The following is a 27,098-nucleotide window of genomic DNA, read 5'->3' on the forward strand; positions in this document are numbered from 1 at the left end:
TTTTGTTTTTATTCATCCACTTTTCTTGCCCACCTATGGGTGGGAGGAGAAACAGGGAGAAAAGGGTGTGTCATTGAGTTAATTTAAATGTTCAAGGGATCTGACTGAAAAAAACAGGGTCTTACAGGTTTCTAAGAGTTTTGTTGTTATAGTAACAGAGACAGAAATAAACAAGTTTAGGCAAGCTTTATCAAAACAGTCAAACAACTTCACTTCTCTGGTTCATTGTTTTGCATTATTTTGCAAATAATTCTACCAATCTGAGCGCCGCATCCTGTTGTAAAAGTGTAGGAAACAAGTGTTTTTCTGCACTCTGAACTTCTAGCTCAAAGCCATTTTAAACATGAATCACTTAGCAAGTTAAAACAGTGATTTAAAATATGTGTATACCTAGCATATGCACCTCTATAAATTGCTAAATTCTAAAATTATTTCTATCCAGAGTTAAGAATAATCTTACAGAACCTATTGGCAATTCTTTATCTCTCACAGTCAGATGAACTGACAGTTGGCCTGGATCCAACTGGTGACCTTCTGACAGGTATTTTCTATCTTCTGGCACCCCATCATGCCATCTGTGTTGGTTATTAATTTGTCCCACAATGCTTTTTCTCTTAGGTGAGTCTTCTCCAGGTCTTACCTCTGAACACCTTGTAGATTTTCCTCCACTAGAACCTTTAGAAGACAAGTACAAAAAATTGCCCAATCCATGTTCAGATCACTTTTTCTGAATTAAGACTCATAGTCTGTCTAGACAACAGCAACCAGACCTGTCTGTTTCAGCCCTTTTAGTTGCCATCCATCTCCTCTATTTCCATCCTCCTCCTCTCCAAGTTTCTCCTTCCCAAAGCTTTTTTTGATGGTGTTTAACTCCACCTCTAATGCCTGACTCCAGACTTCCCTTTTTAGGGAAGATTGTTGAGAAGCTGGCCAGGTTATAGCTTCAAAGGGCACATGATGAAGTGGATTATCTGGATCCCTTCAAGTCAGATTTCAGACCTGGACAAAGTACAGAAACAGCATTGATCATGCTTGTTGATGACCTGTAGTTGTACCAGACTGGAGATGCTGTATGCATCCTGGCCCTCCTTGATCTTTCAGAGGTCTTTGATACCACCAGTCATGGTATTCTTCTGGACTAGCCCAGGAGGTTGGGAGTGGGGGGGGGGAGCATGATGGTTCTTCTCCTTTCTCCGGGGCTATTTCCAATTAGTGTTGATGGGGGGAAGATATCTAACCCAAGGCCCTTGCTTTGTGGGATGCCTGCCTTTTGAAAGGTATTAAAGACCTGATTCTTTCCCAAGACACTGGGTCAGGGAGTGGTATGATCCCACCAGGTGAACTTCTCCCAGCACTTTATGTCCTTATGTTTCTGTGTTTTGTTTTAATTGTTTACTGAATTGTTTTACATAGATTTATTACTGTTTATTGATGATGCATGTCACCCTGAGTCATGCCAAATGGGTGACTTTTTAAAAAAATGATGAATTGAATTTGGTGTAATGGTCTTAAGGTGATCAAAATATCTGGGCCGGTTCTTCTGGGCCTCTTGTTATCATTATTCCCCTTGTCATACTGGATCTTTAGATGAAATTAGGTGAATTTCAGAATTCTGATTCAAGGATATTTCTGTTTCTTCTTAATGGTCTTCCAAAACCATTACAATCTTAACAATCTTCCAAAGGCCAGAATTTTACATTGTTTGTGTACCATTTTTTACCCTTTAGTAGGTAGTTCTGTCTGCCACTATAGGAAAAGATGGAGAGGCTCCAGAATTTAGTGGTAGAGCACATAATCAGATACAGGGGCAAGGAAGAAAAAAGCCTACCCATAGAACATTTATTATTGGATAGATTAAAAACATTATAATTAAATAAACCCTGTGTGAAACTCTAGGCCATTCTTCCTCTCATTCTTTCTAGATGTTATAGAACGGCAACATCCAGCCGTATTTCAAGCCAGCATAACTGAAGTCTAGGAATTCCAGTCCTACATATCTGGAACATGTCAGATTGGAGAAGGCTGCTTAGAGAACTTTAGAATACAAGCTTGAATAAGTGTAAGGCAGCTGAATATCCAAAAGATGGTGAGGATTTTAAACCATCCTCCTGATTCTTGCTCCCTGCGTCTTTGATTTCAGTCATGCTCCACTTCAAACCTACTTTAGCAATTAGATTAAGGTATGGAGAATTGGTCCTTTTAGGTATGATGATCTGTTAATCAATTTTTTATTTTATTTTTTATAAAACAAATTAATTATAAAGTCATGTTTAGAAGCATCATGTCATTGATTCCTAGTTACCGAGTACCACCAAGGTGCTACTAAATACCATCAGGGCTTGCTCCTCAGGTTCCCAAAGGCATTTTGATAGCTATTCCAGGAAACAGGATGCTGGCTCTGATGGACCTTCGGTCTGACCCAGTAGAATTTTTCATACATTCTTAGCTTATGTAAAGTCAATATAGCTGGTTCAGATTTCAAAACATAACTCAGTGCCAGGTTAAAATAGATACCTATGTTAATATTGCCCTTTATCAAGCTAAACTGAAGAATGCACCCCATTATCTTACTGCAATGCTTATTAGTCACTATTTCTAGATGTTTCCAAGCCATGTGGGTGGTCCTGAAAGATTAAGCCATGTGTCACTAGGACTCGGTGAAAGAGAAATAGAAGAGACGCCTTTGAAAAGGAAATGGGATTTTCTAATCTTGCAGAAGTTAGTTACTGGGCCATTTCTCATCCCTGACTGGAGCCCTGGAGAAATGACTATATCTCATTTTCTTTGTACCAAAAGGATAGTTGAAATTTCTGTTCTAATAGCATTTCTTTTTTTTCCCAAGCAATATGTGTCAGAAAGACAATTATTTAATTTGCCTTTTATCTGGTCTTTTGTTAAATATGATTGTAATAATTTGGATAATGTTTACCATTTACTTCTCTTAAAATAGAAAGCTGGCCTTTCTATTCCCAAATCTTACATATCCAAGATATTATTCAAATAAAATCTTCCCCGATGCTCTGAGAAAAAAGGTGACTTAAGATAGAGACTGGCTGGGGATTCTGGGAATTGAATTCCCACCCCACCTGAAGGTTGAAGAAAGAAACACTTGAAGAAAGCCATTCTACCCAAAGGAGGACAGGATTCTTATTCCATAAGACCCACACAGCATCTCCCCAAATGAGGTTCAGGAATGGCACTGCTTTCTAATGGCTTGCGTGGCTACCTGGCTGGAAAGCTCTTTTTTATTAACACAGTTTGGATTTCCTACTTAGTTCAGCAGCAAGAAACTTCATCAGTAACTGTTACTCAAACAGTTTGTAAGGAGTATAACATTGGGATTTTTTTTAATATCGTTGTTAAAAAGTATAACAGTTAAGCATAAGGAAGTAGGAAGGTATCCACACACCTTATAATAACAGTTTTGCTAAGTACGTAAACAATATGCATTTAGTCCCCACGAGTGCATTATGCCAGTCAGCTGCTGAACTCAGTGGTGGTATTTGATCAACTTCTAATTTTTGATGTGAGATTCTTATTTAACTCATCGTTTAACACCCTAAATCATAAAATAACTAATCAGAGTTAACACAGTGAAGCTTGGTAGTAACCAAAAACACTGTTTATAACAATGAGACAAATAATGCAATATCAGTGGGCTTCTAGTAACTGTTATGTAACAATGCCCAGCCATTTCTCCAAGGAGCAGAGGGCCTGCTGGCCAGGTAATTCTTGGAGGTAAGTCCACAGATCTTAACGTTGATGCGGTTGAGGATACTGGGCTAGATTATAGATCCAAACCATTTACACCAAGCTTTAATTTCTAAATATCAAGGGAGCCATCATACTGAGATCTTTTAATATTTACCAATACCCTAAATTACTCATAATAGCATCATGTTTGATTCTCCTAATGGACATTTTATTGTGGTGCATCTCTTCCCATAAAGTGCTCTGAGAGAATTTAACATCAAAAAGCTTTGTTCATGCATGTTCTTTTTTAAAATTACATGAAATCATAGTGATTAGTGATTTAAAACTATTTAAAGCACTTTCAGTAATCTCTTTCTAGCTACACCTGCAGTGCGCTTTCTGATTTTAGGACAATTTAAATAAATTTGACAGTACAAAACAACTCAAGAATTTAAATTGGCTCTAACCCAATCAGCACAAATTTAGCTGGGTACACAGTTGGCAGTTCCCACGGTCAGACAGGATGAAAACCTTAGGGTCATAATACTTTGATTTAAACATTTAAATCAAACAAATGAACAGAATACCTGCTGGATCTGGATTTTCTTACACAAGAACAAGACAAGTCAGGACTACCTTCCGAAAACAGGATCAGCGATGCTCAGTGGACAGATTGTAAGAGCAGCGAGGATCCTCAGCCTTGTCAGTTTCTCAGTGGCAAGGTCCTGGTCTGATTGCATTGCCACACTGAAGAATTCCATGGCTGGCTGGCATAGATGCTCCCCTCTCCGACCTACTTCAGTGGAAGGAGATTCAGACAGTGAAGACCTTATACCAATTTGTTGGTTTAGCAATAAAGAAAAAAGCAAATTGGGGCCTGAGGAGAAAACAAAGGTGGTCTAGCAAAATTCTTTAGAGGTTTGTGCACATATCCACCAGGAAAAGGCAGTAAGTTCAGTTATAGGGCCATGGTAAACCTACAATTCACATCCAGAGCAGTTGTGTCCATGCAGGGCATGGCTAGGATCCCCACAGCAGTCCCACCTGCTGTCAGGCCTAGCCCAAGGAACTCCAAGAGACCATGTAAATTCAGTCCAGCAATGTTTATTAGCTACAACCTCTAGCAAGAATCTTCCCAGACTGAAACCCCAGTTCCCAAGTAATGCCAGCCACAACATTGTGAATTCCTCAGGGAGGTGCCAGTCTCATCCTCTTATCTCTCCCTCGCACCTCAGGAGATGAAAGAAAATGTTTTTCTCCCTGAGTCTGGCCTTCATAATTCCATTCCATCACACCTGCTGATCAAGAGAGTTGAAAAGGGAATGTCTTGATGTGCAGTTCTCTAAATAATGTATTGGCAATATTACTCCATTTGCTGAATCAAATCCTGCTATCTCTCAAATCCTTGTTTCTGGGTGTTCTTTTGGTTGTTTGTTTGTTTGTTTTGGTCTTCCCTGACCTGATTCCTCTCAGGTCTGCTGGACTGCAACTTTTATATCTCATAGCCATGATCACTGTGGTTGATAAAGATTCTAGTCTAAAACATCTGGAGGACAGGGTAGGGAAGGTACTTTATAATATAATTTTCTTGAACAAGATGTTTGGGTATCTAAATATCATAATCTATCATAATTTAATGCATTTAATAAATATTTAATAAATATTATTATGACTACGTTTTTGCTATTAAATCAATAAATTAAATATCTTTAGCTTATATTTGTCAGGGTTAAACTATACATGGCAGTGGCATTATTTATACTTAATTGCAAGTTCTGCTTTATATTATCTACCCCTTCCCTTGCAATCATTGTTTTTCCCAAAATACTTTTTCCCAAGCTAAGCTTATTTCCAGAACTGAAATCATCTTGCAGGGAGTGGGGAAAAAGAAGAATTGCTAGGCAAGTGATGAGTTAAGCATACACATCCAAACCATAGATTGGCATTTGAGCAGGGGATGGCAGACACACGAAAACTGTGTTCGTTGGTATTTGTGGGTGGATTCCATTTTGATAGACCCCTATAGAATCTGTGTTTAATTTCTCTTACATCCATACGCTAATCCACAACGTTTCCGGCTGTTCCAAGCTAGCTGATAAAGTTTGTTTTTCTATGACGGAGTCACGAAAGCCAGCTGCTGGAGAACAGTTGTTCTTGTGTAGGCAAACAGAAGGAAGACATTTGGGTTTCTCTCCCTAATGCAAACTTTCTTGCATTTAAGATAGCACACCCTGGCATTTTTCTTTACTTCTCAATAAAAAGGATCATTGCTTTGCTGAGAAAATGTAGCAATTTCACAGCAAGGATACCTAAAGGCTTCAGACTTCAGCAGCTGTTTGGGACTCTACTGCTGCATGCCTTTTATGAGATTATTATACAGTGTACATCAAGAACAAGTAGTACAACAGGTGGGGTGCAAACCAGAAAATCAAAATGTTCTGCAACAAGCATCTGGTTACATAATTGTATTGCTAATGGAGAAGTAATCAGAAGTCTTGTAGATCATTCACTGTGATTTGAGAAATGGTCATTTGTGGAGGAAAAAATGGCCTGCCTGGTGAGTCACATTTCCAGCAGCTTTCAGGATCAAGCAAAACAGATAGCACTGTCTTGGCCAATATTTCTCAACCATGGGAACCTTAAGATGTGTGGACTTCAACTCCCAGAATTCCCCAGCCAGCCAGCTGGCTGAGGAATTCTGGGAGTTGAAGTCCACGCATCTTAAGGTTCCCAAGGTTGAGGAACACTCGTCTAGGCATTGGGAGGTACCCTCCAGTATTCTCAGATAACACTTTGGATCTTTCAACCGGGGCCTCTCCTGAATGTTTTACAATTCACCTGGCCATAAAGATGGAGGTGCGTGTAATGTTTTTAACATTGGGACTGCCTTGGAATCATCTTTATGTATTCAGTACAACATATCTTTCCTGGGTCAAGCTCTGAAAAATAAATGGTTCTGCCAATTTAAATCAGACATCAGTAATCATAGCCCTGGTGTCCTCAGAGTAGAGGGAAACCTTTTCTTACCCCACTCACACATTCCCGGTTCAGGAATATTATTCACATGGCATTTAAAAACAAAACAGCTCTGCTGGAACCAGTCTAGTTTAGACTAAACAGCAGTAAATGAAACAATGCTAAGAAAGGCAAAGATTTCTAGATTTTTTAGGAGATTGAACAGCTGGGTTTTACCCACTGCCTCATTGAAGAATCATCAAAGAAAAATGCATAATGTGGGTGTATTCTAATTTTGTTCCATTTCCTCTTTTTTCACCTTCTTATTCTTATTTTCTTCTGTTTTAGGCTTTTAGGGAGACTTGCTGTATGATTCTAGCCATTTCTGACTAAAGAGATATGGGCCTAGTTTGGAAGAGGATGTTGATTTATGTTTTCCTCACATGGAAGCATACTTGATGAATCCTCTGATATAACAATAGACACAGTTAATAAGAAAAATTAAACTCAGACAAATGTGGTAGAGGTGCAAAAGGTATAGAAGAGGGAAAACAACTTGATCAGGAAACTGAAGCAAACTGCCTGTGACACTTTTTTTTAATCTCTTCAGTTTAGAAAAATGCAAGTAAGAGAGAACTCAATATAAAGTTATAACAGATATATTTATAAAATGATGAAATGATGTATGACATGGAGAATGCTTTTTTCCTCTCTCATAAAGAATGAAAAATGCAATGCCCTTTCCCTCTAAAGTGATACATTATATTTATTAAGATGTTATCTTATATTCCCTTTCACTTTTCAAAAAGGCAACTGTATGGTAATTATGCTTGTGTTTAACCAGTTAATCAGTAAATTTGTAAAAAATATGAGTTATAGTAACTCACAGCCCATTTTAAAAATGACTTTGTGTGTGTGCCTTTTCTGTCTTTTTAAATGCAATTATTGGCCTTATAGTGTATTACTCTTTAATACTGGTTTGTTTACCTTGCACTTCATGTCTACTGCTTTATTATTTTAAGAGTGAATTTATCATTTTAACTTCATCCTTTGAATCATTACAAGAGCCTGTGAATTTGGGCTCTCCAACGGCTGGGCATGCCTTGTGTCTGTGAGGTGGCATACCGTTTGACCCTGTAGCCCAGTTGCCACATATTCTGAGCTGGTTTTGGAAGCTGCCATGAATACAAATAATAAAGCCTGTGAACACATGTACAGTAGTCATTATGGAGTCAGGCGTTAGCCCATCAGAGTCAGTTCTGTTTGCCTCCCATTGATATGAGTGATCTTCTTCCCAGCCTTACCGTTTGGGAACCATCCATCATGAATGGGATGGCTGTGTGTACATGGCTCTGAAGCGATTCCATTCTCTCTTTCTCTCTCTCTGTCTGATGTTTCTCTTCCAGGAGAGGATGATGATGACGATGAATGTGGTGAAGAAAAGCTACCATCCTGCTTTGATTATGTGATGCACTTTCTGACCGTCTTCTGGAAAGTCCTTTTTGCCTTTGTCCCCCCAACAGACTACTGGAATGGTTGGGCTTGTTTTGTAGTGTCCATCCTCATGATTGGCCTTCTCACAGCTTTCATTGGGGATTTGGCATCCCATTTTGGCTGCACAATTGGCCTGAAGGATTCTGTAACTGCAGTCGTATTCGTTGCATTGGGAACTTCAGTGCCAGGTAAGGAAAAAAAATCAAAAATAGCAAAAGTAATTTCACTTCCTGCTGTTGTTTTTCATGTCATCCCCCTTTGCTGAAAAATGAGGATTCCCATAAGCCTGGAACAATCCAGTATTTGGCAGCAATTACTTCAAAACAATTCCACTGGAATCTCATGGATTATTTCAGGGTAAACGAGCATCTGTTGATTGCAGCCTTAGACTATGTTCTGTTATCTGCTACTCCCTATTAACCTTTCCTAAACTAGAAAATTTATTCTTGAATCATTTGTGGCTGAAAAGCCACTCCATCTTGATTATATCTTGATCCTGTGAACTAACTTTTATTTAAAGTGCTGTTTCTTACTACATTAGTTATTCAGAAGTGATACATTCTAACAAAGCCTGCCAAATTTATGGTAACCTTAAAAAGACACCTACAGAGTAAAAGTAAACAAAAAAGTAGCCAAAAAAACTACCAAAAGTAGGTTTTGGTGTCTAAACAATACAGAGAGGTACCGTATCAGCTTTGTATTGCTTTAGAAAGCAAACAACCATGATCATGATCATGATCATGGAGCCCAATCACAGTAGAGTCCATATAAGGTATGGAAAAGGGGTTTAATATACAGTGGAACCTCGGTTTACGAACTTAATTCGTTCCGTGACTCTGGTCGCACCCCGAATTGGTCGCAACTCGAAGGAAATTTCCCCATAAGGTTCAATGTAATTACCGTTAATCCGTTCTGGCATAGAGGACAGGGAGGCGGCTATTGCTTGGAGGGAGAATCCCCCTCCCTACGACCACGTGTCGGGGTGGAAAATGGCCACGGACCATGTGTCAGGGGCGGAAAAATGTCCACGGACCACATGTCAGGGGCGGAAAAATGTCTGCGGACCACGTGTCAGGCGGAAAATGTCCGCGGACCACGTGTCCGGTGGAAAAATGGCCGCGGACCACGTGTCGGGTGGAAAAATGGCTGCGGACCACGTGTCGAGTGGAAAAATGGCTGCGGACCACGTGTCGGGTGGAAAAATGGCCACGGACCGTGTCACGGGAGGGAAAATGGCCGCGTATCCTGTTCGTACCCCAAGGCGGAGTTCGCAAACTGAGGTAAATTTTTGTGGCCGGAGCTGGTCGTAACCCGAAAAGTTCATTAACAGAGGCGTTCATAACCCGAGGTACCACTGTATTCCTCCCTTTCATGGTCCCAGTGATGCATCAAGGCAATAGTTGCTTTTCTCCTGCTATAAAGATCACTTTGGGAACTGACTACAGAACTACAATAGTCTGTCTTCTATGAATTGGGCAGACTAGAGTCTGCTATTTGCATTTTAATATAACTCTGTGGAAGATAAATTTTTAGTGCCACTTATGTTTTGTCTGTATATAGAGAAGTAGAGGGGAAAAAGAATTCAGGCAAGGCGTAGTCAATTTTACTTAAAGGCACAAGAAAACTCACTGGGACAAGACCAAGAACAGTAGTTCCAGGAACAGTATAATCTAAGGACTACCTGATGCGTTTTTAAGTTGTCCCCAGCAATGGAGTTACAGATCATATTTCTCTGCATATAAACTAGGCAATCCATTTTCCAGGATCACTGTCTTACATCTAAAATATTAAGTTATATTTCTTTAAAATAACTTAATAAAGAAAGTGGCATAATAGAAAACATCCAATATATATATTGGAGATGGAAAATATTAATCATGGAATTTCTGGTTGTGCTCTGTCATTTAGCAATGGGCCTTCTCCACTATGGGAATGTCAGGGAAATTTGCTTGCTGCCACTCTGTCCATACAGTTTTCCATATCAATGTGTCAAATACACATTTGTATCATATATATGAAGAACATGTTCAGCAATTTAATGCAGAAGATTTTCAGATTTCTTCTACTATATTGACTATAATGTTGCAAAAATATTTTGGCCTGCAAAGATAAAGCAAAGCAGAATAATGGTTCTTAGCACAGAGATCTTAAGAATTAACTTTCCTAGTTTTTCCAGACTGGCTAGGATGAAAAGGCTTGCATAAGAGTTAATTGTAATGATTATGCTCAGTTCTTCCTTGTTTCATATTAGTAGCATTTAATTTTGAACATATCATTTTAATCTCATGTAATCGGTACTTTGTCTTTCCCATCCCTGAATCTTATTAGGCAGTTTTTCCTTTTACTAGTTTTACTTTTAGAGAGAATTAAATAAGATGAAAGTGAAAAAAATACTCATCATGATAATAATTAAACATAGTATTAATACTTATTGGTATTTGAAATCCTTTTGTTCCCTAGTCTATTTCAAGATGGCCAACAGAAAGTGTAATAAAATCTTTATATATTGCTCAGTAGAATCCATTAATGAGGAAGATCTCAATATATCCACGTCCAGTAGCAGGGAAGACAACCAAGGCCTAAGCAGAGGAAGTGAGCAAGTGGGGAAGTCACAGCTAAAGTTGCCAGATGAAAGGGCCAGTTCTGTTATTTAGCATTGTGAGGCAGTCACCTCAGATGACCAATGCTGGGAGGTAGCAGCGAGAAGTTGGAGAACAGAACTATGCGTCACACAGTCCTTCAAACACCCTCTAAGCTGGCCTCCTGCAAGCTGTGACTCCCTGCTAGCAGTGAATCTCGTGTAATTCCCTGCCTTTATAGGCTGTAACTCAGTGATAGAGCACATACGATGTATGCAGATGATCCTAGGAACATTCCCAAGTGGTCACATTGCCAGTGTAGAAGAAAATCCAACTGCCTGTCCAGTCAGATGTTGTACATTCCCCAATTCATTGGCAGCAATTTGCTTTAGGCTGCAGGGAAGACAACCAAGGCCTAAGCAGAGGAAGTGAGCAAGTGGGGAAGTCATAGCTAAAGTTGCCAGATGAAAGGGCAAAGAGGGAGCAGGAAGGCTGGCAGACTTTCATGTTTTCAGTTATGTAACAGTTATGCAGGAATCAACAGCTTTTCATGATCTGGAGATAAGGTTATCACCTGCAGTGTCTCCATATCAAACGGCAGTTACAGGACACAAATCAGTAAAAATATTTTTTAAAAAATAAAAGTTGCCACTCCTAGCTGAGGATCCTGCAGTGGAGGGCCCAAACCCAAGGTCCTAGGCCAGAAGAGAGAGCAGTTGAAAATGAAGAGCAAGTCAAAAAACAAGCAACAGGCACAAGAGAAAAATAAGTAATGGGGAGTTTAGTAATAGACCAGCAAGGAGCAGCCCATTGACTTCACTCAGCACTAAACTGTTTGGACGGGGCACAGGATCTTTTGGACAGGGCAGGTTCTTATTAATCTCATCGCCTAATTCTCAAGATCATGAATTTACTTCTGAGTAACATGTACAGAATTATATTGTAAGTCACTTTCAATTTTAAGCAAACACAGAATAGATGTGACATTGGATTGCCGTTTTCAAAATAAATTACAGTCATCTCGTCACTGGTAGGATTGCTAGGGGTAAGAGTATTTGAATGAAATCATTGCTAGATGAAGTAATTGATTTATCCAAATGAGTCATCCAAGTGCAACTTAGATGCTATTAAGTTTCCTTTTTAAGAAATGGGATTCCTTACTGGACTGTAGTGTATCTCATGCACATAATTCAGGCCCATTGGCCCCACTGAATAATGAGGTGATAGTTAAATTATGTTTAGAGAATGTTTATTCCATTAACAAGAAGATGGTGTAATATATATTGAATGTCTGTGAAAAATGTGAAGCATAGCAACGACTGGGGAAAGAACAGTATTCCATACTTGGTAAAAAAACAACAGCAACAACAATAGCGAAGCCTTAATTTGAAGACAAAAGATAGCTTGAAGGGGAAGTTGTCATGCAATCAAATTGATGGAAGAAATGTCCTTTGTCACTGACGTAAGCTTCCTGTGAAGTTGCTAAAACAAGAATGCATGACCTGAGGTCCCAGGATCATACACCAGCCCCCAAGTCTTAGATATGGCAAGCAGAAGCCTTCCAAAAGTTGCTACTAAATTCCAGTCAAAATGAAATAAAAGAGGGAGAGCTTTAAATAAGGGCAGACCTACCATATTTGGGTGGCAAAACCCCAAAGAACCAACAAAATATGTTCTATATTTCTTTACTGCCATCTACCGATCATCCAGATTTTTGCACTGCAGTTATGAAAGGCCTAAGTAAGGTAGAAGACACAGTTATTTAAAATAAGTAAATCAAATTCATGTGCACACATACATGAACCCTCACACAGATACGCAGATCTCGCCCCTCTCCAGCCCAGCCATTCACTAGCTTCCTACTGCCATTACTAGTCAAGCAACCAGTGCTCAGCTCCCGGTTAGTCAGATGGTCACCTGGCAGGCAGATCTCTGAACAACCGAAAATCTGAGCAGGGATTTTCATGATTCTGAGAGCCTTGGTTTGTTCTGTTTTGTTTTGTGTTTGTAGTCATTGGCCATTGTAGAGGTTGCATGTGTATACAACGGGTATGAAATAGCACTATAGTTTTGCCCTTTGTTATGGTACAGCCCCAATTCACTCTCCTGTGAACAAATTCCCACAGTAAAGGCATTCTCCCTGCCCATTCTCAAGCCGCCTGTGGGCGACACACGTACTTGCCAAACTCTGGGATCTCTAGAGCTGTGGGCAGGTATTGTCCCAGGCCCAGGTGTGGCCGAGCCCGTATACTGGTGGTGCTGATTTGTTACTGTATGGATGAGTGTGTTTCTTTACCCCGGCTTGAGTTTTCTAGGTGCGTTGCCTTTCTGTTTTTGATGTTTTCATGCTGCTGTTAGTATCATTAGTCACCCAGAGTCCAGAATTTGAGATGGGTTGCCATGTAAATTGAAATTATTAATAAATAAACCAGCCGACAGGTTTCATAAAAACCATCCTGTGAATGAAGAGCATTTTGCGAGTAACCTTGCAATGCGCTGCCAATCACTCTGCTCGCTGTTGCAGAAGGACCTAGTATGAGCTTTCTCATTCTGACACCAGTTTGCAATCTAATTATTAAGTTGCTGTGGAGCAGCCGAGGCAGAACTCGGAAGAAATTGCCTTTTTTTTTTTTTTTACAGCAGTTATAGAAACGTCCACAGTGCTATTTTTATGCGTGAAAGCGGCTTTTGAACTTCAGTATAAATTAACATTCTTGCTCTACCTATTTGGCCTTGCCTTTGCATAGGGATGAAGAGCTAGCTGCCGGCTGAGGCTTTACAGTTTTGCATCCAAGACTCTGTAGGAAAAAGTTGTTTTTAAATTCCTGCACAAGTATGGCATCTTAAAGAAGTGCCTCTGTATGCTGGGCTATCTTTTCTCTCTTTTTATCCAAGGTGACATGAGGCTGCTGTACTGAAAACATTCATTCGGTTAAAGCAGCTTGTAGTCTTTACCTTTGATTTTTTTTTCTTTTTTTACAAAATACATCCAGTTGTATACTTGGGATGGATTTTAAGTAACAATAAATTCTCCTTTAATGGTAGTGAAATACTTGTGCTTGGAGCATCATAAGATTAGCAACTGCTCCAGGAAAATAGTATAGTGGGGGGGCGGGGGGTAGATATCCAACTATGCTTTGAAATTCAAAAAGAGAGACAACTAATTAATGCACAACTTGGGCTTCCTTCTAATTTGATTTTGTAGAATGGCAGCCAAGCTGATCTTTTCAAAGTAATGCCTGCCTCTTTTTTACTTTAGGTTACAGTTAAGTTGGTATATTGAAGCTGTTAAAATAATCACTTCTCCTCCAACAATTGCAGGTGCAGTTACAGGCAGAAAAGGTCTGAAATGAAGAGATATGCTATGATTCCCTTTTTGTTGTTGCTACTTCGATTCCTTTTGTGACTGAGCCACTGGGCTTAGGTGGATTTAGTTAATATTTATCACTGCCTTATAGCCAGAAAACACACTATACTTCAAATATTTTTTTATTTCATACTGTAATTCAAATATTCAAATATTTCAAATATTCAAATATTCAAATAATTCAGTATATAGGATATATACTGAAACACATACATCTAAAATCTATATATATAAATAAAAAGTAAGCATAAAATACAATAAAATAGTATAATGATGATGATGATCACTCAGATTAATGCTATTCTGCAGTTATCAGTGAGATGAATAGAACAAATAGAGGCACTGAATCAAGCATCAGAGTCTTGGTCAGACAGAAGAAGCCCCAAATAAGCTTTGTATTCTCTGCCAGGTATTTCTTCAGAATGGGATCCAAGATTCCATGTAAACTGTACAGTGTAAAGAGAGCAAAAGAGGAGCATGTGTCTCAGAGCTATCCCCACAGGGCGCACGTGCTGATGTAGAGGGATATTTTTACAATACCTTCACAGAACTGCAGAGGGGAGTGCATCCAGCCTGGCCAAGGTGAAGACGTGGAGAAATTTCAGAACTCCTTCAGAAGAAGGAAAGATAGGATGATAGCACATATCCATTTGGGAAAAAAATCCACAGACCATAGGAATAAATACTAGGCTTAGATTAGCTTGAAAATCAATATTCCAGATACACTGCTTAAGATCTGGCATTTTCAAACCCTAATGGACAGAGGGTTTCCAAAGAGAGACCTAAAGACTGCAGTTTGCTATTAACTCTTTTTAGCCAAGTTGATTTAAAATGGTCTCTAATTTCCAATGGGGCCAGAACCACAGGGGGGAAAAAACCACTGGGCTAAGGTTGGTAGAACATCAGTTCTAGACTCTGCAAGTCTGAATTCTGTGCTTTGGGCTAGATTGTTTAGATAGATCCTGCTATTGCTGGAAAACCATTTGCCAAATAAGACTGCAAAACAGAGTTGCTTGAAGACTGCAGGAACAGTGACCAAGAGCAGGAACAAAACTTTAATGCTGGTCCAGCATTTGACTTCTGTATATGTACACATGTAAAGCAAGACTTCTGCTAAGAATCCATCTCCCTTTCCCCTATAAAAGTTAAAACACTGAGCTCCTTGGAAGTAGGAGCAACAGTACAAGAAAAATAATAGTGTTTCTTTTCACTCTGCAGATACATTTGCCAGCAAAGTAGCAGCAACACAAGATCAATATGCAGATGCTTCCATAGGTAACGTCACCGGTAGCAATGCTGTGAATGTTTTCCTGGGAATCGGCGTAGCCTGGTCCATTGCTGCAATCTACCATGCAGCCAATGGGGAGTCATTTGCAGTCCAGCCAGGCACCCTGGCTTTCTCTGTCACCCTCTTCACTATATTTGCTTTTATCAGTGTTGGCGTGCTCCTCTACCGGCGAAGACCAGAGATTGGAGGTGAGCTAGGCGGGCCACGGACTGCCAAGATTCTGACCTCATGCCTCTTTGTGCTGCTCTGGCTCTTGTACATATTTTTCTCATCTCTGGAAGCCTACTGCCACATAAAGGGCTTCTAAAGAAACTATTGAAGATAGTATCTATATGTATCTATATATAGAAAGAGAGATATATAGATATAGATCTAATATTATTGAACAGAGGAAGAAAAGACATTTGCCATGTTCACTTACCTGTTGATGGAATGTAGCTTTGTGGTAGGAGTTTGAAATCTGCAGGAGTCTTCACCAGGAGCAGCAGCATTGCAATGGAGACATGGATGCAGGGCCATCTTTGCAACTCAGCCTACAAGGTCATGATGGAGTTTCTTTGTATTTCCCTTTCCCCTCCCTCTCTAAGGAGCAGTTGGATTTCAAAGGGGGTTGTTTGGAAAGACCAACGGCCAACTTTAAGTTATATCATATTGGGCGAATGACTTAAATGGGAGTTCTTGACTTTCTTACCAATATCTTTGTTGCCTTCTTCATTAACTCAAGAACAAGCTGAATCACCACCCTCAATGACACATGTGAGTCTAGAGTGACCAACACAATCCAAGGGGGTTCTAACCCCATGCTGTTTGTTGGGGAGGGTAGTTGTGTTTGGTTTTTTTGTTTTTGCTTTTGCTTTGATCCCTCCTTTAGTGCCTGGTTGTTCAGATGTTATGATACCACAGAAATCCCTTTCCCATTTTTTTCAGAACTCTATTTGTGACCAGCACCCTCTTAAAAGAAAAGTAGCCACCTAAACCATATTTAACCAGTTCTCCATTTGCTCCAAACTGTGGATTATAGACTCATGCCCAAAGCCCTAGTATCCACCTCTAGCGTTATTTTTTCCTGTATTTCTGACATATTTTGTCAGATTAATTTCAGTTTCCTCCCATGCCCTTCCCATCTGCCAATATTTGCTGCTATGCTCCTTCTCATACTCCAGTTTGGGAATGCTTTCATTGTACTTGTTGTAACACTTTGCATGAATGAAGCAAACCATAATCTGTAATATAGCATTGAATAGTGATAGTGAAGCTGACTGACCACTGAAGATGCAAGCGTGTTTTTTTCCACGTCTTTTCTTTTCAATGAACAGGGTGAGTCCAGAAATGGCTGGTATTTATTCTGTTGCTCTACATAAGGTTCCTAAGAAGCAATAACCAAGAGCTGGAGAGAGACCTGTTTTAAAGGGAAGTATCTGTGCAAGTTTCATCACGTAGAAAGGGATCCGTTTGCCAGCCAAGCATAGGACAGACAGAAAGTTGTTTATACTGAGTCAAGCCAGTGACCTATCTAGCCCAGGACTCTCATTGAGAGTGGTTCTCTGAGGTCTCAGGGAGAAGCTTATCCAGCCCTGTAACTATTTTAACTGGTGATTCCATGAATTGAACTAGAGACTGTTGACATACTAGCATGTGCTCTACCACTGAGTTATGGATGAATTAAGCCTGTTTGTGATTAGACTGTTGGAACTAATTGGGACTAAGCGTTGTTCATTTTAAGTATGAATAGCTGTGCTGAAACCTAAATCACCAGAACATCCTTGAGCTTTTTTTCAGTCACCCATTTTACCCAGAGTATTTATGCTGCATGTGCTCCAGATGCCAATTCTTTGGTCTCTTGCGTTGCTTATTCTCTCTGCTCCTGCTCTTGCTCTGTGGAAACCTCTAGACCTTCGTAAAGGGCAACCCACCATCAGAATACTGTAATTCAAATTTACTCTTTTGTGCTGGAGTTAAAAAGTTCTACCACCCATTGGCCTTCAGAACAACAACGGGTCCTAGCACGAAAAGTGGCACTATCTGCATTGTCTGGCAGTGAATTAGCATTTATCTTCATGAATTAGAAATGTCAGTATTGTTATTATTTGATCATTGTCAACAATGTACTCAGCAATGTTCAGAGTACATTAAGGTACCAAAACAAAGCTTTACTTGGGAAATACCATCCAGGGACAGTGCAACTGAACAGTCCAGTGATATTTATTTTGTAGTTGGTTTGTCTATTGATTTTTTTCATGCTTGCTCCTTCTAAACTTTTTCATTTATCAGAGTTCCCTCACCACCAGTCCTGAAATATCTAAAGCAGGCAATTCAAAAAGGGGATTAGGGAGAACGAAACTATTGAAATAATTTATTTTTCTTTCTTAACTAAAGACAGGATCTATTTCAGGGTGCCAGAGAAGTAAAAATGTGCATGACTTCACTACTTCCCTGGTCACATGGAAGCAGGGTGGATGGTCATGTACGCTACAGGGTTTATACCTTAGAAATTATCATATAAACACTTCCTTATTGCAGTGGTAAGCACACAATAGGCCTGTTTTTGAAAAACAAAACTGACAGATAATTAGGGGAAGAAGAAAGCCATTCACTGTTTCCATTCCATAAAAATGTAGTCATGCTTACAGTGATTAAGGAGCTGTTCTCTGGTGTAGCAATGGAGAATCTATGGTCCTTTGGATATTATTGGACTCCGGTTTCTGCCAGTATGGCCAGTAGTTCAGAATCATGGGAGCAATATTTAATAATATTTGAAGAATGTCTTAGGTTTATCCACTTCCGGTTGTGAAAATGCAAAGGTATATGTGTAAAATATATTTCGCATTGTCACTTTAGCAGTGCTGCTGGATGTCAACGTTGACAAAAATCTATAGACATATTTCCAAGTATTTCTCCCAAATATAGAAAGGTGATATTCTGGCACATCTTTTGGAGTTCATAATTTCCCCTTTATTCAGTTGGCTGATACAATTTTTCTATTACCACGATCCATTTTCACATGGACAATGACATACGCATCCAGTGGGAGCAAAGCAGCTGTATGAATTCACATCCATAAAGCCCTAGAATCCTAAAATCATACAATCATAGAGTTAGAAATGACCGTCCAGGGCACTGAGTCCAGCTACCTGCTCAGTGCATAAATTAAATGGAAAGGCCAGAACATCAATGCTGTAGAAAAAAATCACTCTATAAAACCTCAAAAACATGAGACATATTTGATGCAGTGGGGAAACTAATTGTATTACCATATAATGACTGAGTAAATAAAGCAAACTATAGGGACAGAATTTTTTATGCACATAGAATTTCATACTAGATTTCTGTCTGTATATGCAGCCATTGAAATCAATGGTAATTTTGCCAGAGTAATGAATCAGAACTGCCAGGAATGTCTCAGGTGTTTAGGGATTCCTAATGGGTACTTCATTCAATACAGTGGCTACAATTTTCCCATTCATTTCAGTGCAAAGGCCACTGTGCAGTTGCAAGTTCATTTGTGCACACAGAAAGCTTTAAAAGGCCTAGTCTGCATCACCAGTGAATGTAGACATTAACTACAGCTATCTCAGATCCTTAATAGCCTCTTTTGGTCTAGCTAGCAAGTCAAAAATGTAATTGTTCTCACATCACATGGTTAAAAGGATGGCAGTTAGACTAAGCTTTCAATCATTTTGAACAATCTGTGGAATGCTTGAATTCTGAGTTTTTTTTTTTAATTTCTTTTCCTGTAAATTGTTTTTCACTTTTGAAGGCTTTTTGTTCTCTGTTTAATTTCATTTGATTTGTCTACTGCGGACTGGGGGAAAATAATATTTGGGTTGTTCAGGGATTATTATTATTAATAATAATAATGATGATATGATTATTGTTTGTGTAAAATTATTTCATTTCATCTGTTTTCTTTCATTTTTATTGATGTGTGTAATGCACAGTAACAGAGAGGCAGTGTGTACACTAATTGTGATCAACAGTACACTGAGACACAGATAATAAAATGTATAATTAGTTCTGATTTAAAGATCAGTACTGCTACATTTTCCCTCTATGCTGTCTCATTATTTTTTTGATTAATTCATCTCATTCAGTTCATTTCATTGTTGTTGCGTTGATATATTATTTCCTTAGACTAGAAACATAATAGATTCTGCAAAATCTGGGAATTGCATTTAACAATCAGAAATTTTCTGATGCCTCAACTCCAGCTAGAAAATGCAGTCAGAGAAACAACTATGTTATTTGTAAATTCCCTACAACACACACTTATTATATTTAAAACACTACCACAAAAACATACTAATTCAAAATACATAATTTTACATTTAAAATTATATTAATAGGCTTTCATCCTTCAAAAAGTAATGTTTTTCCTTTTCATTAAACACATAATCAAATCAAGGAATTTACCCCAAATTTCACCTAATTACACACATAATGATATTTCAACAGGCAAAATTTGAAATTAACAATCGTATTAATTTTCATATAATCACGTTTCATTTCAGTACTGAACGTTAAGCTGTTTTTAAAGTTCCATTTCATATATTTCCTCATCTTCAATTGCCACTGCCCTACAGTCAAATACTAACATCTCAACTGAAAAAAAATTGCATGCCAAAAAAAAAGATTCCCAGAGTTGCAATGAATGCAGGTGTGTCAGACTTGTAATCCAAAGAGACCAGAGGCAGTGTGTGGCCCCGTTAGGAAACAAGATCAAGGATCAGGGGCTCAGAAGTAGGCATGTACTCAAAACAGGAAGAAGTCATTATTCAAGCTAGGGAAAGAACAAGGGAAGGTAGCCATTTGGGGCCAAGACATGTTGAATTTTGATAGGGTTGTAGGTGTTCTCACAAAATGGCTGCCACATGGAATAAAACTCCGTAACAGCTGACAGGGTGCTATCTGCCACTACAATTTCCTTTGTCTTTTCCTCTGGGTAGATCTGCACACTGCAAACGAATTAGTCACAGCTACCCATCATTTCGTCTTCTAAGAATGAATTAAGAAATGTTAGAGGCCTTCTGGTAAATGAAGATTATGTTTTGTGCCAGTTGTAGAGTATCAAAAGGGGAGAAGCCACTATATACTCCAGAAAGATACAAGCTCCAAAGTAGTAATCAAGTAAAAGGAACAGATACTTAGGTAGCCTTCTCATACCAGAAACAAATTGTTCAGACTGGGGAGTATGGCCTGAAGATACTTAAGGTTTTATAAGGCCTGGCAGATCAAGATTGGGCCTTGAGAGATGGTTGCCACTAAGATGATGTTCTCAGCTGAGTTTGCTAGGTGGCAATAGAATCAGAATGCAGAGAAAGTAGGCTGAGGAAGGAACATGCTGGTGTATTGACTCAGGATCACCATCAGTCTGGCACGTTAAGGAATGTTTACTCCATCCATCCTCATTATAATGCCAGCCTAAGTCCCACTCCAGTGCTCATGTTACATATAGTTAATCTCATACACATACAAGTAATGCATTGAAAATCTTACCTTACAATCTCACCTTCAACCATGCTCTCCATCACAGCTCTGTGGGACAGAGGGAATCAAAGTTTGACTTATTATTTTGTTAAGGGGCTGCAAAATTCAGACAACCACTATGGCAGCGAATGTGATATCATTTCTTTGCTACTATCTAGTGGTCTTCCAGATGTTTACTGCTCAAATCTGGTAACCCTCATTTTTGTAGCTCTCATAATGTACAAGAACATTTATATAATTATGGAGATTGTTCTGTTTGTGGCTCCAGAACCAGAAAGCTGTTTGTTGTTAATGTTAAAAAATGTGTGTAATTATGTAATCCTGCTGGTGCTGTCCATCACACACAGGCACACACAGACTTCTTTCTCCCCGTAAAGTAATTGCACTTCTCAGGTTAAAAGAGGTCTATTTTTTTTTTTTTTTTGGTATGATAGCCTTTTCAAAGCATGCAGAAAAGATTCTCAATAGAAAGAAGGTTCATATCTCATTAACCATTCCATTAATACAAAATCTTCTGCTAAGAAAGCTTTATTAGAACCCAGGATCCCTCTAAGAATTACAAATGGTATCTTTGCCTGTTAAAATGAACAGAAGTTTAGCATTACCACCCAAAGTTGTGGGGTAGGTGAGGTGGGGAATGGTCACAGAAGACTGCAATCTTCAGCACACATGCACTACAGTAGTAGAGAATGCTTTGTCTGTGAATAGATATTCAACGGTCCAGTTTCATGATAGGCAGATTTGCAGTCCTGTGCAATCCCCATGGTTCACTATAATCTTTTCTTCAGCTAGGTAGCTAGAAGAAAAATCACACAAAGATACATTAGAGTCTTTCTCTGTGTTAGGTTGGAGCCAAGTCATGATTCAGTTGCCAAAAAGAAAAAAAGGCAACCACCACTTTGGAATCTATCTGTTCTCCTTGTTCAGTGCCAGCAGGAAAAACCACTTTTAATTCAGTGTCAGCAGGAAAGCTAGTTATGATTTGGAAACAACTGCTTCTCCTATTTTATCATTTATGCAGCATTTTAATTTGAAGAGTGCTTTGCAGTCTTCATTTGTTCACTTTTGCAATATCCATCACAAGCCTGCCCCAACACAGCTGAAACCAAGGCCAAAAGAAGTCTAGGCAGCATCCATCAGTAAAAAGTTAATAAATAGCTGGCAATATAACAGCACTCCAAAATCTTACGTTGGAATCACATCACCCTGTCTTAACACAGCTAATTATAACATCATGAAATCACTGCTGTTCCTGTTTTACAAAAGAAAACTGAGAAGGACAAAGACCTGATTCAGATGTTAATCTATGATATATGGATGGAAGATTAGAGCTGGTTAAGCACTATCACTGAGTTCCTATCCATTCCCATGTAAAACTAGCACAGTAAGGCTCCTTCAAAGGATTTCAGAGTAAAATGCATTTTGAGAATAATCTGGAAAGCCAATGGATATCAGTAAGGAGGGTTGGAGCCTTTGTTATTGGGAAGTTCAAGTCAATAAATGGCACTGCAATCAGCAGAAATGTAAAGAAAATAATTAACAAATGGACAAATGAATTCAAGTGCACTGAATGCTAAATCAACATTAAGCAAATTCCTTACAGGTTCTAGGTGAGAAGTGCCCTTTCCACCATGCTTTCTCATTCAAAACAAAGCAGCCAACTGAAAAACTCGACACTGTTCAGAAATTTCTGATAGTTTGGTACAAATACAATCCAAGGCAACAGCAGAACAAGATTTTTGAATCACAGGATGTGACCACAGAAAGGAAACAGGGCTAAGCACTAGATCTGTTGCTCTTTAAGGAGGGCAGAGTATGGCTCCCCACTAAAGATAAACATGTTAAGATGGATCAGAAACTCTAAACGTTGCCAAACCACTTCCAATTCCTTTACATGAACCATTGTAGTAATGCAGTGGGCTTCCATCTGAAAAAGAAAAGCCAAGGGAAATTCAGCAAGAATCAGACATCACGATAATATACGGCTCTTGATGGTAGTGTGAATCTGGAGGCACCTGGTTGGTAGGCACATGTTTTTAATAAAATGCGTTAGTCTAAAAAGGTGCTACCAAATTCCTGATTTTGGGCTAGCAGGAACTACAATGGCAGGGTGAAAAAATCACTTCTCTGCTGTCCCTTGTGCCCAAGAGGAAGGGCAAATTTCTCCTCCTTATTTAGATGAAATTCTGAAAACTAGAAGTCTAAATCAAACCTGTTGTTTAACCAACAATTTAAACACTTGTCCAGTCAAAATGGTACTACAGAATGTTCCTTCCAGCAACTTTTCTATTTTCCAGGATAGCTGCATAATTCCTATTTAAATTAATGTCAGTGTACGTCTAGCACAGGTTCTGTTAACATCCGTAGTGCTTGTACAAGACACTTCTCAATATATTCTGTGTTTAATAAGTCAACAACAGGGTATTTTAAGAGAAGGCAGTCTGCAGCCTTCCCCAGCTTTACAATTTTCTTGATAGATTATAAATGGACCATGAGAAAATTAAACACTGGATGAGTCATCAGTCTCCCCCCCCCCCAGCCCCTTCTTTAGGCAAGCTATTTGCCATTAAAAGGAGTAAAGTAAAAGGAAATCTGCGCAGTATGTGCATTTACACAGTTAGATGAGCAGCTTCTTATTTAAAAGAAACCCAGAAAAGCATTTAAAACAGTATTGTTTAAGCGTAAGTTGTAGTTTGCCAGTTGATTGCCTCCAACTGGTCTCCTCCACTGTGCTGAAAAAAATTTTCTCTCTCAAAGCTGAATTTTGGAGGAAAGAAAAGGATACTTGATCATGGAAAGAAGACTGCCAAATCAAACCTGTACTTCACAAAGCACATAGCTAACTTAATGCTTAAACTTACCATTTCTAAAATTCAGGAACCAGTTGTAAAAAATCAAACTATACAGTACTGGAGCTCTGTTTTTTCCCAGAGTCAAGAAAGCAACACTGCAGAATAATTATCTGATACTTACATATCTGACAATATTATCTGGAGAAGTTATTCTGCCTTTGAGAATGAATTGCTGTTTCACTGGGATATGGAATAAAGCTCTCCTGCCCTTTTAGCTAAACAGGCCTGGCAGACCAAGATTGCTGTGTGGTTATATTTGTGTGGTTAGAGTGGCGTGGTGTATGTGTGTGGGCCAAGACAAAATGTTTATTTCAGGCAACATAAAGAGTTCTAGATTTCCCTATTTGCTTGTTCAGACCTGATAAATTCTCTTTCTGCTGAAGATTTAGTGTTTGCTACTGTAGCCACAGTTACATAACGTAGCACAAGAAATTTTGTGTCAGTTTAAAACAGACGCATTGATGTTTTTAACAGAGACTGCCCTTTCACATTTTGTTTCTCCTAAGTATAATCGCTGCAGATCTGATATAAACCTCATGCCATTTAATAAGAAAAGAAAGATCTCCATTACAAGTACTCCATTGATCCAATGCAGAAAAATATATAAGGCATATCTACACTATACCATCAATGTAAATTAATCTAACAGTCTTTTTCTCTTTGGGGATATAAATATACAGTACACACACACACACACACAACTGGGTAAAAAACATTGGCTAATTAGAGACGCCATCTGAGACAGATTAAATCTTATTCCAATGTCAAAGGGAATTTTGGCTAAAAGGAATTAATATCAAAGCTGAGAGCCTTCCACATTACACAAGTGTTCCACCAGAGTTTGTTACAGAAATCACAAAACATGGAATAGTTTTCTCTGTCGCCCCCAAGGGTAGGACAACATCAAATGGGTTTAATAGATAGACAGGTAGCCTTTGGCTCATGTTAGGAGAACACTCAATGGTAAAAGAAATTCAGTAATGGAAGTAATGCTCCAGTACTCCAAAGGTGTTTAGATAGTAACTGGATGATTGTGATGATGGTGCCATCAAGTTGTTTTTGATTCCTAGCAGCACATAGATTTTCCCCATGATGATCTATCCCTAATCTGTTATTTCAAGTCTCCCAATGGTGCACTCATCACTACTGTAACTGAGTCCATCCACCTTGCTGCTGGTCATCCTCTTCTTCTCTTTTCTTCCACCTTTCTCAGCATTAGTGCCTTCTCCAGAGAGCTGGGTCTTCATATAGCAGACACTGGATAGCCACCTATTAAAGTGTTCTCAGTTTAAAATCAGAAGGGGGAAGATAGGAAGGGATACGTCTAGGGAACTTGTCCCAGAAGTAGGGCAGATCAGCAGTATTGTATACGTGCCACATTTAAAAGAGAGATTTTTCATCTACACAGTACCAATTCTGCATCTGACATACTTGGGATCCCCAACTTCTTGGGATCAATGGACACATTTCACATTCTAAGAATATGTTCTGGACACTCTAAGAAAATGGCTGCCATTGTAGGCTTTCTGATTCACAAAATGATTGTCAGTGTGGATGTAGCTATTCACAATACATAGTTGTAAAGCCTTAAGGAAATTGATGAAATTGTTCTCTTTTTTTTAATTGATTTTTCTGAGATCTACAAAGATACAAAGAACAACAGATATAAATTCTATTTTACACATTGGAATAAATACCAACATATTTTGTTGTTCAGGACTCTGAGTTTAGTCTTTACTGTCAAAATACATCCATATTAATTGCAAGTCAAATCTCTCCAAAAGTGGCATGCTGACAGTCTGTAAGATTGGTCCTTCTTCACCCATATAAGAAAAGGTAGGCAAGAGTCAATAAATGTGCCCTCAGTTACTTCTTACCTGTCTACTTTGTTCAGGCTGTTATTCAGGAAAGGCTGACAGTGGACCAGTTCTACAACCAACTTTGAGTAGACATCCCTACTTTGTTTTTTTCATCTTTAGCAATTTCTCATCTTGTGGCTTAAAATATGAAGAAAAAAATAATTACTCCTGACACCTACTCTGTATTCCATGGATACTCACTGCAAACCCTGTTTTTGTGGGGGCAGGTATTCACATCTGTAAACAAAGCACTTGGCTATAGTTTCTCATCATTAAAAAAAAAAAATTCCAAGGATGTGTGGAGGTTTATATGTGAGCCAGAAAGATTCTTGGAAAATAAAGATAATTCTGGAGGGTGATGCTTTGCTAAACCCTTTCTAATTTTTTTTAAAGCCAAAATAAATATTAACAGTTTTTGAAAGGCAGTAAGGGAGCTGTCTATACTACCTTGATCTCAGTACTTGATGTGCTTCATTTATTTTGCAAAATTAATCCTAATCTGTTTATTATTTTGCATAAGTCATTCTGTTTTCTCTAATTATAGCATAGCTGTCCCAACTGCTAGAAATATTATTCAGCCACTCCATTGGTTTGCATTGCCCAGATACTTATCTTCATATCCAGAAGAAATAAAAACATGCTGTTTTTAAAAGAGGAGAGGAGAGGGATTTGGGAAATTAATTTTAGCAGCTGGTGCCATTTGTGACTCTTTCCTCTGCACTGAAAGCCTTCCATGATGTAAAGGTGGACTATTGCTGAAATACAGGGCTTGTAAAATATCAGCTAAAAATGCCACTGATTTAATGAGACATGTTGAAAGTGGTTTCTGGAAGGTGATAATAGTAGTGTTTGCAAGAACAGCCAAAAATGAACAATTAAGAATACCAGTCTGTCGCTGCTGTCACCTACTGCGCTGACAGTCTAAGGTCGTTTGAGAATTTGGTAGAATGTTGATACTAATTTTACAACTATTGACCTGGAGCCAAGCATACTTTGTGCAAGTGAAAATGTATTTTGTCTTGTGTAAATGCCCCCTTTTCTATGAACTCCCTTGTCTCTGCAGTCCCTTCCCCCCGGTACAACCCAGACTATTCCAGGTGGGGTCTCTGGCCTTAGAGCTGTTGGGTAGGGCACCAAAGGCAGCAGCATTGGAAAAAGGGGTTAAGGAAGCTTCCCTTATTTAAAGAAGCAGCTATTATCTCTAGCTTCTTTAAATTTTATTAAATTTATTAAACCAATTTATGTGGCTGCCCAACTCACACATGGTGACTCTGGGCAGCTTACAGAAATAAAACCCCAAATACAAAACCCACTACACCCCCCCCCCCGGGGACAATATTTTCAAACAAACCACTTGATGGGCTCCGTATCAGCCTCTGATGAGCCTCCGAATCCCAGGCTCATGTGAAGAGCTCTGCCCCCAACCAAAGAAGAGACTCAACAAAAGTGCTTTAGAAAGGCAGAACTGTAAGCCTGGGACTTGTGCCACAGAGCAATTTAATAAGCCCACAAGGTCCATCGACACAA

At 38.9% G+C, this 27,098-nt stretch overlaps 1 protein-coding gene across 3 annotated transcripts in view; it reads left to right on the plus strand.

Moving 5' to 3' along the window:
* The window catches only part of SLC8A1 (solute carrier family 8 member A1), a 284,778-nt gene extending 265,362 nt beyond the window's left edge, over nt 1-19,416 (plus strand). For all 3 annotated transcript variants that reach the window (XM_088148621.1, XM_088148639.1, XM_088148632.1), the window contains 2 exons: nt 8,055-8,330; nt 15,307-19,416. In XM_088148621.1, the coding sequence (XP_088004747.1) occupies nt 8,055-8,330; nt 15,307-15,683 (653 nt within the window). In that variant the 3' untranslated portion in view covers nt 15,684-19,416. The remainder of the gene's footprint in view (nt 1-8,054; nt 8,331-15,306) is intronic.
* Nucleotides 19,417-27,098: the final 7,682 nt, after the last annotated feature.

The sequence above is a fragment of the Python bivittatus genome, unplaced genomic scaffold (assembly GCF_059951505.1).
Source record: "Python bivittatus isolate LINGU-HERP-01145 unplaced genomic scaffold, Pbiv_v1 ctg000020_np1212, whole genome shotgun sequence".
Classification (NCBI taxonomy): domain Eukaryota; kingdom Metazoa; phylum Chordata; class Lepidosauria; order Squamata; family Pythonidae; genus Python; species Python bivittatus.